Source organism: Hyla sarda, chromosome 11, assembly GCF_029499605.1.
Source record: "Hyla sarda isolate aHylSar1 chromosome 11, aHylSar1.hap1, whole genome shotgun sequence".
NCBI classification, from domain to species: domain Eukaryota; kingdom Metazoa; phylum Chordata; class Amphibia; order Anura; family Hylidae; genus Hyla; species Hyla sarda.
In genome coordinates this window covers 14,791,735-14,811,780 of record NC_079199.1, presented here as the reverse complement: position 1 = coordinate 14,811,780, position 20,046 = coordinate 14,791,735, and the positions used below count along the sequence as shown (strand labels likewise).

Here is a 20,046-nt window from a genome sequence, read left to right as displayed (position 1 = left end):
GCTTTTTTTTATATTGATGCTTCATGCTTGTGTTTGTGCACAAGACATTGAGATAGGTTGCCGCGGACCTTGCTGCAAGTCGTAGAAGTTGATATTGCTTCCTGAGTGCTCTCCCCGCTTTCTTGCTTCACTTTGAGATTTGTAAATTACTTCAATTGAAAAATCTTAAACCTTCCAGTACTTATCAGCTGCTGCATGCTCCACAGGAAGTTCTTTTCTTTTTGAATTTCTTTTCTGTCTGACCACAGTGCTCTCTGCTGACACCTTTGTCTATTATAGGAACTGTCCAGAGTACAAGCAGATACCCATAGAAAACCTATGCTGCTCTGGACAGTTCCTGACATGGAGAGAGGTGTCAGCAGAGAGCACTGTGGTCAGACAGAAGAGAAATTCAAAAAGAAAAAGAACTTCCTGTGGAGAATACAGCAGCTGATAAGTACTGGAAGGATTAAGACTTTGAAATAGAAGTACTTTACAAATCTGTTTAACTTTCTGGCACCAGTTGATATAAAAAAAAAAAAAAATATATATATATATATATATATATATATATATATATATATATGTTTTCCAGTGGAGTACCCCTTTAACCGCTAACGACATCCTTCCATTTCACCTAATTTCCCAGGCACGACAATACCCCTATCAGTGCAGGTATCCATTGAGCCGACAGTAATAATATTGAAATAACATCGTAACATTCAGTTTGGTCGGATCCTCTTCCTTCACTTTCTTTTTAGTCTTCAGCAAATTTCGAGTGGGAATAAATCCACCGAATTGTATTCACCGGGACCCATCAGATAATAATAATAATTACAGCGAGATGATATCAGCGGTTGGGGGGAAGGCGCGGCGCACGCCGATATACAGACTAATTGCTTTTGTAGAAAATAATTATGGCTGGAGCTTCGCGGAGGATGATAAAAGTTTATTAAAACGCGGGGTCAATGATAAATCAAAATCAAGATTAAGAGGCCGCTAATCACATGGATACGGCGCCAAAACTACCGGAGAAGTTCTGCAACTCAGAAGAGGTCCTAAGAGAGTCAAGGGGGGGTTGGGTAGCTTAACCTCTTAAAGGGGTATTTCGGCTTTATACATCTTATCCCCTATCCAAAGGATAGAAGATAAGATGTATGATCGCATGGGGTCCCGCCACTGGGGACCCCCGCAATCTCGATGCAGCCCCCTATCATTCTGTGCCAGGCGCTGCCTCCGAGATGGGGGATGTGATGTCACAACCACGCCCCCTAGTGACATCACGCCACGCCCCCTAGTGACATCACGCCACGCCCCCTAGTGACATCACACCACGCCCCCTAGTGCCATCACGCCACGCCCCCTAGTGACATCACGCCACGCCCACTAGTGACATCACACCACGCCCCTAGTGACATCACACCACGCCCCCTAGTGACATCACGCCACGCCCCCTAGTGACATCACACCATGCCCCCTAGTGACATCATGCCATGCCCCCTAGTGACATCACGCCACGCCCCCTAGTGACATCACACCACGCCCCCTAGTGACATCACACCACGCCCCCTAGTGACATCACGCCACGCCCCCTAGTGACATCACACCATGCCTCCTAGTGACATCATGCCACGCCCCCTAGTGACATCACGCCACGCCCCCTTAGTGACATCACACCACGCCCCCAGTGACATCTTGTCACGCCCCCTAGTGACATCACACCACGCCCCCAGTGACATCTTGTCACGCCCCCTAGTGACATCACACCACGCCCCCAGTGACATCATGCCACGCCCCCTAGTGACATCACACCACGCCCCCTAGTGACATCACGCCACGCCCCCTCCATTAATGTCTATAGACATGAATGGAGGGGGCATGGCGATTTCCATAGGGAATAAGATGTTTTCAGCAGAGTACCCCTTTAAGGGGTTAAGAAAATAGCCAACAATGAACCCCCCCCCCATGACTGTGTGTTAGATGCTTTTTAGAAGTGTATTTTATTCTTTTAGATATTTCTGTTTACTTCTTTGTATCTTGTGGATCTGGATCTTCTTGCTTAAGCTTAAGCTTGTATTAAGCTTTATCACTTTAATAGAATATCTTAGTGTTCTTCAAACTGTGGTCCTCCAGGTTCTGCAAAACTACAACTCCCAGCATGCCCGAACATCTGTTGGCTGACAGCTCCAGTGAAGCATTTCCATCCTGTGGTCGCCCCTGTCTTACTCCAGCTGTTGTATAAGAACTTAGGGGGAGATTTATCAAAACCTCTGCAGAGGAAAAGTTGTCCAGTTGCCCATAGCAACCAATCAAATCGCTGCTTTCATTTTGTAGAGGCCTTGTGAAAAATGAAAGAAGCGATCTGATTGGTTGCTATGGGCAACTGGACAACTTTTCCTCTGCACAGGTTTTGATAAATCTCCCCCTTAGAGATCTTTCCATCCTGTGGATTTCTTAGGGTTCAGCCGCATGTGTGTCCGTTGTTTGGTGGCATCAGTGGTGGATCAGCTTCTTGGCCGCAGGACGAAGTCTGTACATTTGTCATCCCATAGATCAGTGGTTTCCAACCTGCGGACCTCCAGATGTTGCAAAACTACAACTTCCAGCATGCCCGAACAGCCGTTGGCTGCCCGGGCATGCTGGGAGTTGTAGTTTTGCAACATCTGGAGGTCCGCAGGTTGGAGACCACTGCTATAGATAATCGGAGGGAAACTGGGAGAGGAAAGTGCAAATAATCTATTCTACTGACTGTCCCCGCTCCCCTTCCTCAATGATCCATATTTTCTTTTAGCTTCACTCTAAATTTACAGGCAGAATTTATGAGTTGTCCTGATTCTAGTCTCAGGAAAATAACTCAAATGACATCATAAGTTGGTAGATACTGTTCTAGATTCTCATATCTATCTATCTGTCTCATATCTATCTATCTATCTATCTATCTCCTATCTATCTATCTATATATCTATATATCTATCTCATATCTATCTATCTATCTATCTATCTATCTCATATCTATCTATCTATCTATCTATCTCATATCTATCTATCTATCTGATATCTATCTATCTATCTATCTATCTCATATCTATATATCACATATCTATCTATCTATCTCATATCTATCTATCTCATATCTATCTATCTATCCAAATTAAAAGATCGCAGTACACAGATAGTATTCCATCCTCAGCACAGTACAAAAAGTGCATAAATCTATCTATCTCATATCTATCTATCTCATATCTATCTATCTATCTATCTACCTACCTACCTACCTATCTATCTATCTATCTATCTATCTATCTCATATCTATCTATCTATCTAATATCTATCTCATATCTATCTATCTCATATCTATCTATCTCATATCTATCTATCTTTCTATCTAATATCTTTCTAAATATCTATCTATCTCATATCTATCTATTTATCTAGAAAAGTAAAGATAATGCAGCACTCCACAATAATGCATAAGGTGGTGTTTATTCCAGCATGTGCAAAGACAACGTTTCACCAGTCTCTCACTGGCTTTCTCGTGAGAGACTGGTGAAACGTTGTCTTTGCACATGCTGGAATAAACACCACCTTATGCATTATTGTGGAGTGCTGCATCATCTTTACTTTTCTGGATTGAGGAACCAGTGGACCCAGGTTCTAGGAATGCGTGCACCCCATCTCCTTTTTCATTTTCTTCTCCTACTCTGGACGACTGAGGTGCTGCCTTTATCTTTTTGCTATCTATTTATCTATCTATCTCATATCTATCTATCTATCTCATATCTCTCTATTTCATATCTATCTATCTCATATCTATCTATCTATCTCATATCTATCTCATATCTATCTATCTATCTATCTATCTCATATCATCTATCTCATATCTATCTATCTATCTATCTATCTATCTCATATCTATCTATCTATCTATCTATCTCATATCTATCTATCTATCTCATATCTATATATCACATATCTATCTATCTATCTATCTATCTATCTATCTCATATCTATCTATCTCATATCTATCTATCTATCTATCTACCTACCTACCTATCTATCTATCTATCTATCTACCTACCTACCTACCTACCTATCTATCTATCTATCTCATATCTATCTATCTATCTATCTATCTATCTAATATCTATCTCATATCTATCTATCTCATATCTATCTATCTCATATCTATCTATCTTTCTATCTAATATCTTTCTAAATATCTATCTATCTCATATCTATCTATTTATCTATCTATCTCATATCTATCTATCTATCTATCTATCTCATATCTCTCTATTTCATATCTATCTATCTCATATCTATCTATCTATCTATCTATCTATCTATCTATCTATCTATCTATCTCATATCTATCTCATATCTATCTATCTATCTATCTATCTATCTCATATCATCTATCTCATATCTATCTATCTATCTATCTATCTATCTCATATCTATCTATCTATCCCATATCTATCTATCTCTCCACCTTAGAGTAATAGTATAGCCTATAGCAGGAGGCTGTGAACACCATAGTGTAGCCCTAATATTCTGCTGTTATTCCAGATTAGTCAGTAATCCGTCCCCTCCCGGGGTCCCAGGGCGTCCATGAGTCGGGGGCTTAGTCAGCAGGTCTGTAATGAAGTCTGCAGGTTCTCAGTCCCAGGATCCAGGTAAATGAGAATGATTGACTGTATTTACATCATTAACCTCAAAAATGCTAAATACGAAGAAAACACGCAAGTCACAAGTCGATACCCACTTACTGCTCCGGTGCGAATAGAACACCACGTCCCTGGCTCCTTGTTCTAATTTCTACAGAGAAAGTTCCCCCAATATGTCCCAAGGAATGGTCAACGCCAATGTGAAGATCTCCTAATCGTACTCTGTGACCCATGACCCCATATGATATAACTACTCCCCATAGGATAATATATTATGCAGAGGACTGGAAAAGATATGGGGGGGCGGGGTTCAAAACCTGTGCAGAGGGGAAGTTTACCATAACAACCAATCAGATCACTTCTTTTATTTTTAAAAGGGCCTCTGAAATATAAAATAAGCCATCTGATTGGTTGCTAACCCTATACAGGGTTTGATAAATCTCCCCCATTATGCTGTGATTTATGCTCCATTTATATCCAGAGCTGTAATCAGGAAGTTTTTACTTCTGGGAATTCCACTCAATCCTAACACATCTCCCTCCATCACAGCACATCTCCCTCCATCACAGCACATCTCCCTCCATCACAGCACATCTCCCTCCATCACAGCACATCTCCCTCCATCACAGCACATCTCCCTCCATCACAGCCCATCTCCCTCCATCACAGCCCATCCCCCTCCATCACAGCACATCTCCCTCCATCACAGCCCATCCCCCTCCATCACAGCACATCTCCCTCCATCACAGCACATCTCCCTCCATCACAGCACATCTCCCTCCATCACAGCACATCTCCCTCCATCACAGCACATCTCCCTCCATCACAGCACATCTCCCTCCATCACAGCACATCTCCCTCCATCACAGCACATCTCCCTCCATCACAGCACATCTCCCTCCATCACAGCCCATCTCCCTCCATCACAGCCCATCCCCCTCCATCACAGCACATCTCCCTCCATCACAGCCCATCCCCCTCCATCACAGCACATCTCCCTCCATCACAGCACATCTCCCTCCATCACAGCACATCTCCCTCCATCACAGCACATCTCCCTCCATCACAGCACATCTCCCTCCATCACAGCACATCTCCCTCCATCACAGCACATCTCCCTCCATCACAGCCCATCTCCCTCCATCACAGCCCATCCCCCTCCATCACAGCACATCTCCCTCCATCACAGCCCATCCCCCTCCATCACAGCACATCTCCCTCCATCACAGCACATCTCCCTCCATCACAGCACATCTCCCTCCATCACAGCCCATCCCCCTCCATCACAGCACATCTCCCTCCATCACAGCACATCTCCCTCCATCACAGCACATCTCCCTCCATCACAACACATCTCCCTCCATCACAGCACATCTCCCTCCATCACAGCACATCTCCCTCCATCACAGCACATCTCCCTCCATCACAGCACATCTCCCCTCCATCACAGCACATCCCCTCCATCACAGCACATCCCCCTCCATCACAGCACATCTCCCTCCATCACAGCACATCTCCCTCCATCACAGCACACCCCCCTCCATCACAGCACATCCCCCTCCATCACAGCACATCTCTCCCTCCATCACAGCACATCTCCCCCTCCATCACAGCACATCTCCCTTCATCACAGCACATCTCCCTCCATCACAGCACATCTCCCCCTCCATCACAGCACATCCCCTCCATCACAGCACATTTTCCCCTCCATTACAGCACATCTCCCTCCATCACAGCACATCTCCCTCCATCACAGCACATCCCCCTCCATCACAGCAATTCCCCCTCCATCACAGCACATCCCCTTCATCACAGCACATCTTCCCTCCATCCCAACACATCTCCCTCCATCACAGCACATCTCCCTCCATCACAGCACATCTCCCTCCATCAAAGCACATCTCCCTCCATCACAGCACCTCTCCCTCCATCACAGCACATCTCACTCCATCACAGCACATCTCCATCCATCACAGCACATCATTCTCCATCACAGCACATCTCCCTCCATCACAGCACATCTCCCTCCATCACAGCACATCTCCCCTCCATCACAGCACATCTCCCCTCCATCACAACACATCTCCCTCCATCAAAGCACATCCCCCTCCATTACAGCACATCCCCCTCCATCACAGCACATCTCCCTCCATCACAGCACATCTTCCCTCCATCACAGCACATCTCCCTCCATCACAGCACATCTCCCTCCATCAAAGCACATCTGACTCCATCACAACGCATCTCCCCTCCATCACAGCACATCTATCTCCATCACAGCACATCTTCCCTGCATCACAGCACATCTCCCTCCATCACAGCACATCTCCCTCCATCACAGCACATCTCCCTCCATCACAGCACATCTCCATCCATCACAGCATATCATCCTCCATCGCAGCACATCACAATGTGAACCCAGCCTAACCATGTATCTTTGACCAATGACCAAAATTTTTCTCAATTAAGCAATAGATGGATTGGAAGCAATGTGCTGCAGAGCGATTAGTGTAGTAATTAGTCTGGAGACGGGTGCGGAGCAGCGGTCACAGGCGACATGTAAAATCCCTGCAGAACAATGCAGCCAAAGAGCCTGCGAGGTGTGAATGGGCACCAAGCGGAAAAGATCTAACGAGATGCGATTAATTACAGAGGCTCATAGAGCTGGAAAGAATCATGACTGCAGGGTGGGTACGGGTGGCGGGCATGTGGCCAAGCTGCTGCCCCTTTTCTGGAGACAGAATGGCCATAAGAGACTGATGGCCGTCGTGACTTTTACCCAAAATATTATGATTGAATCTTTCAAATTCTACATAAATTGGGACATACTGTGAAGGTTTGATCTTTCGAGGGTTAAATTGCTAAATCCCACCTATCCTGACCACGTCTCAGATTCACCATGAAGGCCGAACATGGCAAGAATTCTCCACAAATCTCTATGAGAGACATGGAAATAGCGGAGCACGGAAGGAAATCAGCCGCAACCATCAGTCCTGAAGAATTATTGCAGAATTAGTGGATTTATAAGTGATCACATAAATAGAGAGGATCAGAACTGCTAATATGTATTGTTATTGTATAATAAAAGCTGTAACTTACTATAAAATAAGTAATGTATGTGCACAGTGACTAGACCAGGAGAATAGTGAGTGCAGCTCTGGAGTATAATACAGGATATAACTCAGGATCAGTACAGGATAAGTAATGTAATGTATGTACACAGTGACCTCGCCAGCAGAATAGTGAGTACAGCTCTGGAGTATAATACAGGATATAACTCAGGATCAGTACAGGATAAGTAATGTAATGTATGTACACAGTGATCCCACCAGCAGAATAGTGAGTACAGCTCTGGAGTATAATACAGGATATAACTCAGGATCAGTACAGGATAAGTAATGCAATGTATATACACAGTGACCTCACCAGCAGGATAGTGAGTAAAGCTCTGGAGTATAATACAGGATATAACTCAGGATCAGTACAGGATAAGTAATGTAATGTATATACACAGTGACCTCACCAGCAGAATAGTGAGTACAACTCTGGAGTATAATACAAGACATAAATCAGGATCAGTACAGGATAAGTAATGTAATGTATGTACACAGTGACCCCTCCAGCAGAATAGTGAGCGCACCTCTGGAGTATAATGCATATGTATAATGACTGTCCTGTTCATGTAGACTATAGCTATACATATACTGTAATATTGTGCTCAGATTGACAAATGTTATAAGAGATAATATCTCCATTGTAAGAAATGTCTTTTTTCCATTTGCTGAGTTGTAATTATGAGAATTTCCTGCTCTGGGGCTGATTATATTGCAATAGCCGCATGTTACCCGGAAAACAATTTTAGCTTTATTACTTTTTCTGAATCCTTAACAGAACCTCCCAAAGAACGGAGCCTAACTAGTGAATTCTGTCACGATTTCACTCACATTATAGATTCCTCCATTACATCCTGTAATCTCCGAGTATATTGTGCTGCTGAGCCAGCGTATCTAAGCCTGTAGTGTTTGATACTGCTTGCTGAGTGGCCGCCGTTTCAAAAGATTTTTATATGCATGGTTTAAAGGGGTACTCCGGGGGAAAACTTTTTTTTTTTTTTTTTTTTTTTTAAATCAACTGGTGCCAGAAAGTTAAACAGATTTGTAAATTACTTCTATAAAAAAAATCTTAATCCTTCCAGTACTTATTAGCTGCTGATTACTACAGAGGGAATTCTTTTCGGAACACAGAGCTCTCCACTGATATCAGGAGCACAGTGCTCTCTGCTGACATCTCTGTCCATTTTAGGAACTGTCCAGAGCTGGAGAAAATCCCCATAGCAAACATATGCTGCTCTGGACAGTTCCTAAAATGGACAGAGATGTCAGCAGAGAGCACTGTGGTCATGATGTCAGCAGAGAGCTGTGTGTTCCAAAAAGAAAATTATTTCCTATGTAGTCTTCAGCAGCTAATAAGAACTGGAAGGATTAAGATTTTTTTTATAGAAGTAATTTACAAATCTGTTTAACTTTCTGGCACCAGTTGATTTAAAATAAAAAGTTTTCCACCGGAGTACCCCTTTAAGCAGCAATGTATTTGCACACAATGGAGGTACATTTACACAACAGTGCTTTTAAAGTGCAAAAGGGTATTAAAACATCCTACCAAAGTACATTGGTGCAGAAAGTGCAAACTGAGACAATACCCACATGTGCAAATTGAGAGCGTGACCAGGAGATGTCCACCCCTATGACCGTTTCGGACAAAGTCCTTCTAACGGGAGTCACACTCCCGGAAGAAGGACTTTGTCCGGAATGGTCGTAGGGGTGGACATCTCCTGGTCACGCTCTCATTTTGCACATGGGGGTATTGTCTCCGTTTGCACTTTCTGCACCAACTTCAGCTGCTGAAGTTGAGTTGTTCTTTTCTGTCTGGCAACAGTGCTCTCTGCTGACATCTCTGCTTGTCTCGGGAACTGCACAGAGTAGAAGAGGTTTGCTATGGGGATTTGTTTCTACTCTGGACAGTTCCCAAGACACGTGTCATCAGAGAGCACTTAGACAGAAAACAACAACTCAACTTCAGCAACTCATAAGTACTGGAAGGATGAAGATTTTTTAATAGAAGTAATTTACAAATCTGTTTAACTTTCTGGAGCCAGTTGAAATATATATATATATATATATATATATATATGTAAAGGGGTATTCCAGGAAAAAACTTTATATATATATATATATATATATATATATATATATATATATATAAAAAGTTTTTTCCTGGAATACCCCTTTAACTTAGGTGATTCACAAATATGTTAGGAATTACAATAGGCCATCACAGGAAAAAAAAGTTCTATAAAACGTCAGCATTTTATATTTGATACTGTATATCAAGCTGGGGTATCTAAGCCCGCCTTTGGTGATCTGTCAATTGAAGTGGTGTATCTTTCAGGCAGTGTGAGCCACACATTAAGACGAATTGGGAGACTGAATTGCTGAGCCAGTGTATCCAATCCTATCATGTGTGATACTGTCTGCTCATCTGGTGTATCTAATCGGATCATATTAATGACTGCCTGCTGATCTACTGTATCTAAGCTTATCATATATGATACTGCCTGCTGATCTAGTGTGGTGACCCAGTACAGAATCACGTATTCTTCTGTACTCCTGCCCATCCTGTGTGGCAGATGCTGCTCCAATGTCCGTCTTGGGCCCACACTCTCTTCAGAACTCTCTATCATTCACAATATACAGTGATCCCTCAACTTACAATGGCCTCAACATACAATAGTTTCAACATACAATGGTCTTGAAACCAGACTCAACATACAATGCTACGGAATCTGCGAAACATGTCAATGGCTGGAAGAACCGACCAATGGGCATTCACTGGTAAAACCCCTGCATGCACTGAATTCCTGTCTGAAAGCAACCCCTAAAGTACAGGGAGGTATTACATGTTCTGTACTCTTTACCTGTATTACTGAAGTGTATGCACTGACTGGTGTCTGGTAGCGCCCCCTACAGTACAGGGAGGTATTACATGTTCTGTACTGATTTTAACCTATGCCATTTTAGCTGCTCCTTTGGACACCAAGTAAGGGCAGCTCAATTGTACTTTTTTTTTTTAGGACATTTCGTGTACTATACAGGACCCTGAAGAAGCTCTTGTCCTCTGAATAAGTACATTTTGTGTACTGTACAGGACCCTGAAGAAGCTATTGTAAATCTCTATTTCAGTGTTTTCCAACCAGGGTGCCTCCAGCTGTTGCAAAACTACAACTCCCAGCATGCCCGGACAGCCAACGGCTGTCCGGGCATGCTGGGAGTTGTAGTTTTGCAACAGCTGGAGGCACCCTGGTTGGAAAACACAGAAATAAACAGTGATTTACAGCTTCCAGCAGATCTTTCTTACTTTTATCTATATCAGTTATCTTCTTATTTTTATTTAATCCTCACTTTTTCCTATTTTTGGATGACATTTTGGTGGCTTCAGAACCAATTACCAGGTTTCCATAGAGCCTATCCTGTGTAATACTGTCTGCTGACATGTTTATCTAAGCCTATCCTGTGTGATACTGTCTGCTGAGCTGTGTATCTAAGCCTATCCTGTTTGATACTGTGTGCTGAGCTGTGTATCTAAGCCTATCCTGTGTGATACTGTGTGCTGAGCTGTATATCTAAGCCTATCCTGTGTGATGCCCTGGTGCCCTAGATTCGAGGTGCCCCTCCTGGAGATTACGTTGCACCTTATTAAAACAATAACATCTGCTGGAATTACTGTAATAAATTAGAAGTTCTCACCGGGGCCCGATGTGAAGAGGCCTGCGGGGCCAATATCATCTGTGCAGGGAGACGGGTCCTATGTCTCCCTCGTGTTATGTGATTAATGTTCTAGGGCAGTGGTCTTCAACCTGCGGACCTCCAGATGTTACAAAACTACAACTCCCATCATGCCTGGACAGCCAACGGCTCTCCGGGCATGCTGGGAGTTGTAGTTTTGCAACATTTGGAGGTCCGCAGGTTGGAGACCACTCTTCTAGAGGATTTTCTGGAGGTTTTGATGGAGAGTTCTGGGTTATCCTTTTCTGCACACAGATGAAGGCTGTCAGGGCATGCTGGGAGTTGTAGTGTGACAACAGCTGGAGGGCTACGGGTCAAGGGGCACTGGCTCAACGATTATTCCTTACGGTAGTGTTTCCCAACCAGGGTGCCTCCAGTTGTTGTTTTGCAACAGCTGGAGATACACTGTTTGGAAAACACAGGTGATTGCTACCCAGGAGGTACCAGTGACCAGGGGCTCCCTGCTAGTGACCTATGGGCTCCCTGCTAGTCTCCCCCATATAAGCCCTGGGTGGAGCTTCTCTCTCTCCTTACAAGTCTTTGCTAAGGTCAAGTCAAGTCCGAGAGTGTCCAGTATCATAGGAGCCTCAAGTCCAAGGAGTACAATACGCTCCACTACGCTTAAGGGTACGTTCCCACATGGCGTATTTGCTGCGAATTTGCTGCTGCGTATTTTATTTTCCCTGTTGAAGTCAATGGGTAGGAAAATACGCAGCACCAAATACGCAGCAAATACGCAGCAAAATACGCCACGTGGGAATGCACCCTAAAACAGTATTTGTCTACAACACCAGCAGGTGTGTAGTCTTGCCTGGCCTTTTACAGTATCTAGGCCCTTAAAGGGGTACTCCCGTGGGAAACTTTTTTTTAAAATCAACTGGTGCCAGAAAGTTAAACAGATTTGTAAATGACTTCTATTAAAAAATGTTAATCCTTCCAGTACTTTTTAGGGGCTGTATACTAAAGAGAAATCCAAAAAAGAAATGCATTTCCTCTGATGTCATGACCACAGTGCTCTCTGCTGACCTCTGCTGTCAATTTTAGGAACTGTCCAGAGCAGCATATGTTTGCTATGGGGATTTTCTCATGCTCTGGACGAACTGTCTGAGTCATTATTACCCCTAAAATGGACAGCAGTTGATTTAAAAAAAAGTTTTCCACGGGAGTACCCCTTTAAGACTTTAACAGGAACAAAATGGTACACTTAATGGGGTTCTCCGATGCTTAGACATCTTATCCCCCTATCCAAAGGATAGGGGATAAGATGCCTGATCGCGGGAGTCCCGCCGCTGGGGACCCCTGTGATCTTGCACGCGGCACCCCGTTTGTAATCAGTCCCCGGAGCGTGTTCGCTCCGGGTCTGATTACCGGCGACAACAGGGCCGACGGTGTGTGATGTCACGCCTCCACCCCTGTGTGTCATCACGCTCCTCCCCTCAATGCAGGCCTACGGGAGGGCGCGTGATAGCTATCACGCCCCCTCCCATAGGCTTGCATTGAGGGGCGGAGCGTGACGTCACATGGGGGTGGAGGCGTGACATCACACACCGTCACACGCCGCTTCGGGGACTGATTATAAATGAAGTGCCGCGTGCAACATCACGGGGGTCCCCAGCGGCGGGACTCCCGCGATCAGGCATCTTATCCCCTATCCTTTGGATAGGGGATAAGATGTCTAAGCACCGGAGAACCCCTTTAATAGAGGACAATCAGCTTTTAGTTCTCTGCTCACCCTAACTGGCTGGCTACTATTAGCTTTTTGGTTGTTGTACACACCAGTGCAGCAGCACACAGTCGCTGTGTACTACACCCAAAATTGCACTTTCTCTCTCAATCTCACTCCTTTCCCTATCAGTGCTTCTAGGCTGGACCTCTTGGGCTTGAGGTGAATCACTGCTGTAAAAAAGCTTTTCTGTGCAACACACACTGCTGTCTGTCTCACTCTCTCTGTAATAGAACGCTGATGTGACTGGGGGGTGAAACACTGGTGTAAAAATGCTTTTCTGTGCAACACACACTGCTGTCTATCTCACTCTCTCTGTAATAGAACGCTGATGTGACTGGCAGCAAGATGGCTGCCGATTATATAGGGCTGTGACATCACAGGGGTGACTGGCTGCTGATAGGCTGCATCCTGCATATGATTCGGGGTCATCCCGCCTACCCTTGTTCCCACCTTCCCAGGATTCCTTGCCCCATGTCCTCACATGTGGATCCGCCATTTTAGTTGCCCTGGAGCTTGGACCGCACTAAGTGGAGTTTAATGAAGCGATTCGTGTGATCGAATCGCGGCGATATTCGCATTCCTTACTAATCGAATTTTTCCTGAAATTCGTAACAAATTCGGATTCGTCAGATTCGATCAGCTCATCCCTAACCGTAATATATTTTTCTTTGTACCGCTATTCATGTTTTTTACATTTATGTACAGTGGTCCCTCAACATACGATGGTAATCCGTTCCAAATGGACCATCGTTTGTTGAAACCATCGTATGTTGAGGGATCCGTGCAATGTAAAGTATAGGACAGTGGTCTTCAACCTGCGGACCACCAGATGTTGCAAAACTACAACACCCAGCATGCCCGGACAGCCAATGGCTGTCCGGGCATGCTGGGAGTTGTAGTTTTGCAACATCTGGAGGTCCGCAGGTTGAAGACCACTGTTACTCGCCTGTCCCCGCCGCTCCGGACCGTCACCGCTGCCCAGGATGTCGCCGTCCTTCGCTTTCGCCGCGTCCCCAGGGTGTCCCCGACGCTCCGGTAAGGCCTCTGCTTCCCCGGCATCCTCGCTCTCTGTCGCCGCCATCATGTCGCTATGCACGCCGCTCCTATTGGATGACGGGACGGCTTGGAGAGCGCCGACGATGCAGGGGATCCCGAAGAGGACGCGCTGGAGCCCCGAGGACAGGTAAGTGATCATCACCGGACCACACGGGGCACCGTAAACGGCTATCCGGTGGCAGCTGAAGCAGTCTGCGCTGCCGGATAGCTGTTTATGCGATGGCCCCGACATACAAAAGCATCGTATGTTGATGCTGCCTCTGAGAGGCCATCGTATGTTGAAATGATCGTATGTCGGGGCCATCATAGGTCGGGGGGTCACTGTATATTCTTTATACAGTATATTTATCTTTTATGAATTACCTTATGGCTCATACACCGATCTGTTCCTCTGATTGATTTCATATGTGTGTTTTAATGTCTTTTAATATTTTATATTTTTTGACGAATAATAATAATAATAATTATTATATATATATATATATATATATATATATATATATATATATATATATATAATATATAATATAATATAATGGTGTAATATAATTACTTATGGTGGATCTCAAGTCTTCTGTTGGTGGTCCCACACTCGGTCCCGTAGGCAATGACTGGAGAAGCAGTGCACATAGGTGACCACTGTTCTTTTCCAATGGGAGACTTCAAATCATGGGGGGCCGGGGGGGTTCCGACCACTTGAGATTCTACACTTATCCACTCCTGTGTATAGGGTATATGTGCTTCTGGTGGGACCCCCTATAACAGAGGTGGCCAAACTTGCTCAACATAAGAGTTTCATTTGATAGACTTCAGATGTTTGAGAGCCGCAAGACATGCACATGTATAAAAATCAAGAAATACATGTAGGTAGAAGGATTTATTCATATGTAGTGTGCAACAACACAATTCACACAAAATCACACTATTTTTCCCTTTTCCAAATTCTCTTTCCACATTCTTTGTCCCAATCGGTATTAATGCTAACCCCCCCCCCCCACCATATAGTAGTTAGGCCCCCTCTGTGCCCCATATAGCAGTAGGCCCCATCTAACATTTGGCTTCTCCTCCATAGAGCCCCCATATAGCATAAGTAATAGTAGTTAAGCCCCCTCTGTGCCCCTTATGGCAGTACCAATAAAACCAGAAGTCCTCCAAATACCAGCAGAGTAATGGAAGCACTGAGACCAGGATAAAAGTAAGGATTCTTTATTCCCACAATGCAACACGTTTCACGGAAGTTCCGCTTCATCAGGCATCATGCCTGATGAAGCGGAACTTCCGTGAAACACGTTTGGTGCGGAGCAGCTGCAGAGACCTTCCTTATTTTATCTATGCGCTCATATCCATGGTTGTATTTGGACAGGAGTGCAACCTTATCCGGTAAGCGCAATTCACATTGTTGCGTATGTCCTGCTAACCCTAAGATCTCACACTACGGAGCGCATCCCTTTGTCTTTTTTTTACCTTATGGCAGTAGACCCCCATATTGCCCGCATATAACAGTAGGCCCCCAAAACAGTAGACCCCCACCCCTATATAATCCCCATATACCAGAAGGCCCCCACCTCTATACAGTCCCCATATAGCAGTAGGCCCCCACCCTCTAGAGCCCCAAATAACAGTAGGCCCCCCCAGTCCCGACTTCACAGCCTATTCAGTGATGGCGCGTTCTCCTCCTCTCCTGCTCTGCTCTTCTTTTGTGGCAGGGAGAGGGAGGGACATGTTGGCTATGACATCACTGGAGCGTCTTGTAGTAGACATGCCTGCATGTGGCACGTCTGTTACCAGCAGCTATTGCTCTCCTAAAGTGGCGGTGGCTGACAGATTGGTGGTTGGAGGTAAGAACATAGAACTTTCTGTGACCACCCCAGAAGATGTAGCTAAACGTCCTGAAATTATTGTCACCCAAACAGGAAGTAAATGGTCGCTAGGCAACCTAAATTCAGTATAATGATGTATATCCAGGTCTGACATTGTGATGATATTGTGGAAGTAACAGAGAACAAGTGAGAAAGTTGCACGATTCTAATATGTAACAATTTATGGAGAGTCACTTTCCATCCTGAGTGGCCAATGAGCAGAGCGGTCACGTACCTACCCGAGTGCCGGCGTTCTGCCCGCTCTGCAGTTTGTTTGCATGAAGTAAAAACCTCATTAAATTTCGTTCCTCAACTACCGACGCCTTTCGGGCAATTTTCAATTCTCATCACGTCCCGCCCGGATGAATTCTATAATTAATGTTGACAGTTTTCTCTTTTGGAGAATTGGAAATTCTTCTGACGGCTTTGACTTCTGTTTGACACATTTTTCTGGAATTGCTCGGGACGTATTGTTGACTTTCCGACTATTTGTATATGCAATTAACAATTCTTGTGTTTTTATTCACTTCAGGAGTGGACGTGGAATGAAGGATTGATGCCCCCGAGACCTTGTTTTCCTTATACAGTTGTGTGCAACATAAACAACAAAATGAGCCCCCGCCCCGAATTGGACAACCCCCTAACAGCCAGCAATACACCAGCTCTAATTGCCATATACATAGGGGTTATCTAGGAATAAGAAAAACAGAACCAATTTCTTCCAAAAACAGCACCACCCCTGTATCCAGGTTGTGTGTGGTATTACACCCGGGCTCCATTCACTTCAATGGAACTAAGCTGCAATACCACACCTAACCTGAGAATAGGAGTGGTGCTCTTTTTTTTCTTATTCTGGATATCCCCTTTAAAATATAAAAAAAGGACCAAAAAGGCTGAATTTTCAGGGTTCGTTTGCAAAACGAAAAAGACAGAGACCCCTAGTGGCCATATTTGTAAACCCTTTTTTGCACATCTTTAGCAATCACATTTTTTTAATGGAGTACTGTATATTAGGGAAATGCTTAGTTTTTAAGGAAGTATTAAATAAAAAAAAAGTTATTTCCAACGACAGTAATGCTTTAACTTTCTGGCACCAGTTGATTTGAATTTTTTTTTTTCCACTGGAGTGGATGAACCAGGAATATCAGAGCTATAGGTCCCATGAATATAATGGAAGACAGCAATGCAAGGGAACAATGACGTCACATGGGATAGGGGTGGGGGAGGAGGGGCATGCGCCGTCCGCTGTCCCCCCCACTTTGTGCTGGGCCCCATCAATTGAAAAAACCCCATTCCAACATCAGGGCAGAACGTCCTGCACTGGTACCTCTACCTGGCTGCCTGCTTTTCCTAGTAAATTGCATCGCACCTCACACTACAACGCTCCCGGCCACCAGCACACGCTCCCGGCCACCAGCACACGCTCCCAACAGTAACCTGGGCCAGGATGAGCTGTACAGAACAGAGTTAAGCTTTGGCTCTGACATGTCTGGTTGTCCGGGCCTGCTGGGAGTTGTAGTTTTGCAACAGCTGGAGGCGCACTGGTTGGGTAACACTGCATAAGCTATGGAAGATTGTTTTTGATACATTTTGATTGTAAATTAGCACATGGAAGACAATGGCTGAACGGTTTGGTGTTTACAGCCCGATACGGCGCCGCCGCTGACCGCTGCTGTCGTCTTCCTTGTCGTCATTCGCACTCGATGTACGGATCAGGCCGGATTAAGGTGGAAAACAAATAAACTCCATCTCACAAGACCCCGGTGTGATACTTGTAAACCGCTGACCTTTCACAAATCCTTTTTCTGGATCCCATTTCATCATCGTGTTGTTACCTTAATCCCCGTGTTATCGGCTCAGACCCGCAGCCCGATCAGCAAAAGAAAGCAACCTCCGGGGACTATAACTCGCCTGTCAGAAAAATTCCTATTTATTTAGATTTTTTTCTATTCGTGCTGAGTATAATACATGGATATGGGCTCCTTCATGTGGAAAACTCCCAGCAAATCAAATAATATTCACCAGTACTGTCTGGGCTGTCTTCTGATCAGGAATACGACTTGTAAATGAATCTTAAAGGGTAACTCCACCCTATAAAGGCAAAGTCAATATGATACATTAGGAGGATTCCACATTACTACAGACTCCAGCTGTGTCATAAACGAGTTAACCTGCAGTATAAAGCAAGGCAGAGAGATAGAGCAGGAGCCAAAATGTTAAAGGGGTACTCCGGTGGAAAACTTTTTTTTTTTTTTTAATCAACTGGTGCCAAAAAGTTAAACAGATTTGTAAATTACTTCTATTAAAAAAATCTTAATCCTTCCAGTACTTATTAGCTGCTGAATACTACAGAGGAAATGGGTTTCTTATTGGAACACAGAGCTCTCTGCTGACATCACGAGCACAGTGCTCTCTGCTGACATCTCTGTCCATTTTAAGAACTGTCCAGAGTAGGAGAAAATTCCCATAGCAAACATATGCTGCTCTGGACAGTTCCTAAAATGGACGGAGAGGTCAGCAGAGAGCTCTGTGGTTGCGATGTCAGCAGAGAGCTCTGTGTTCCAAAAAGATTAAAAAAAAAAAAAAAGTTTTCCACCGGAGTACCCCTTTAACAATGCCTCAGACCGTGAAAGGCAATTCAGTTGAGTCACAGTTACTTAAAGGGGTACTCCGGTGGAAAAAAACATTTTTTTTTTCAAATCAACTTGTGTCAGAAAGTTAAACAGATTTGTAAATTATTTCTATTTAAACATTTTAATCCTTCCAGTACTTTTCAGCTGCCAGATACTACAGAGAAAGTTGTGTAGTTCTTTTCTGTCTGACCACAGTGCTCTCTGCTGACACCTCTGTCCATGTCAGGAACTGTCCAGAGTAGGAGCAAATCCCCACAGCAAACCTCTCCTGCTCTGGACAGTTCCTGACATGGACAGAGGTGTCAGCAGAGAGCACTGTGGTCAGACCTTCCTGTGGAGCATCCAGCAGCTGAAAAGTACTGGAAGGATTAAGATTTTTGAATAGAAGTTATTTACAAATCTGTTTTAACTTTCGGGCACCAGTTGATATAAATAAAATTGTTTTCCACTGGAGTGCCCCTTTAAGGGTGTGTTCACACTGCGGAATCTCCGCTCACTGAATTCCACTAGCGGAGATTCTGCCTGGCGGCCGGCCCCGGTTATATTTCGGTGCTAGAGCCGCGGGGCACTGAGCCATCACCAATGACGGCTATGCAGTGCTCGCGGAATCCGCGCAAAGAATGAACATGTTCTTTCTTTGCGCAGAACAATTTCAGCAGAAATTCCACGGTGTGAACGGGTCTCGCGGAGACCCATTCACACTAATGTTAAGTTGACACCGTGGAATTACGCTCGCGGAGTTCCGCTCGTGGAATTCTGCGGGAATTCCGTAGTGTGAACGCACCCTTACCCAGCTCTGTCCTAAGGGAGCAAAGCAGCAGTGTAAATCATAGACAGACACAGGTAAGTGACCTGGGCCTTCAATAAGACAGTAATTCAATGTTTCCCAAGCAGGGTGCCTTCAGCTGTTGCAAAACTACAACTCCCAGCATGCCCGGACAGCCAACGGCTGTCCGGGCATGCTGGGAGTTGTAGTTTTGCAACAGCTGGAGGCACCCTGCTTGGGAAACACTGCAGTGATTCCGGATAAGTTGCATTGATTCTAAGGTAATCCGAAGTCCTATTACTGCAGTTAGAGATGAGCGAACTTACAGTAAATTCGATTCGTCACGAACTTCTCGGCTCGGCAGTTGATTACTTTTCCTGCATAAATTAGTTCAGCTTTCAGGTGCTCCCATGGGCTGCAAAAGGTGGATACAGTCCTAGGAGACTCTTTCCTAGGAATGTTTCCAGCCCACCGGAGCACCTGAAAGCTGAACTAATTTATGCAGGATAAGTCATC

General features: G+C 44.7%; 1 protein-coding gene across 1 annotated transcript; it reads left to right on the top strand.

Annotated features, from left to right (window-relative positions):
• The first annotated feature begins 4,592 nt into the window (after positions 1 to 4,592).
• On the top strand, positions 4,593 to 7,064 carry LOC130295744 (uncharacterized). The gene is made up of 2 exons (XM_056546807.1): positions 4,593 to 4,657; positions 5,198 to 7,064. The coding sequence occupies exons 1-2, from the start codon at positions 4,593 to 4,595 to the stop codon at positions 7,062 to 7,064; spliced, it is 1,932 nt and encodes a 643-aa protein (XP_056402782.1).
• Positions 7,065 to 20,046: the final 12,982 nt, after the last annotated feature.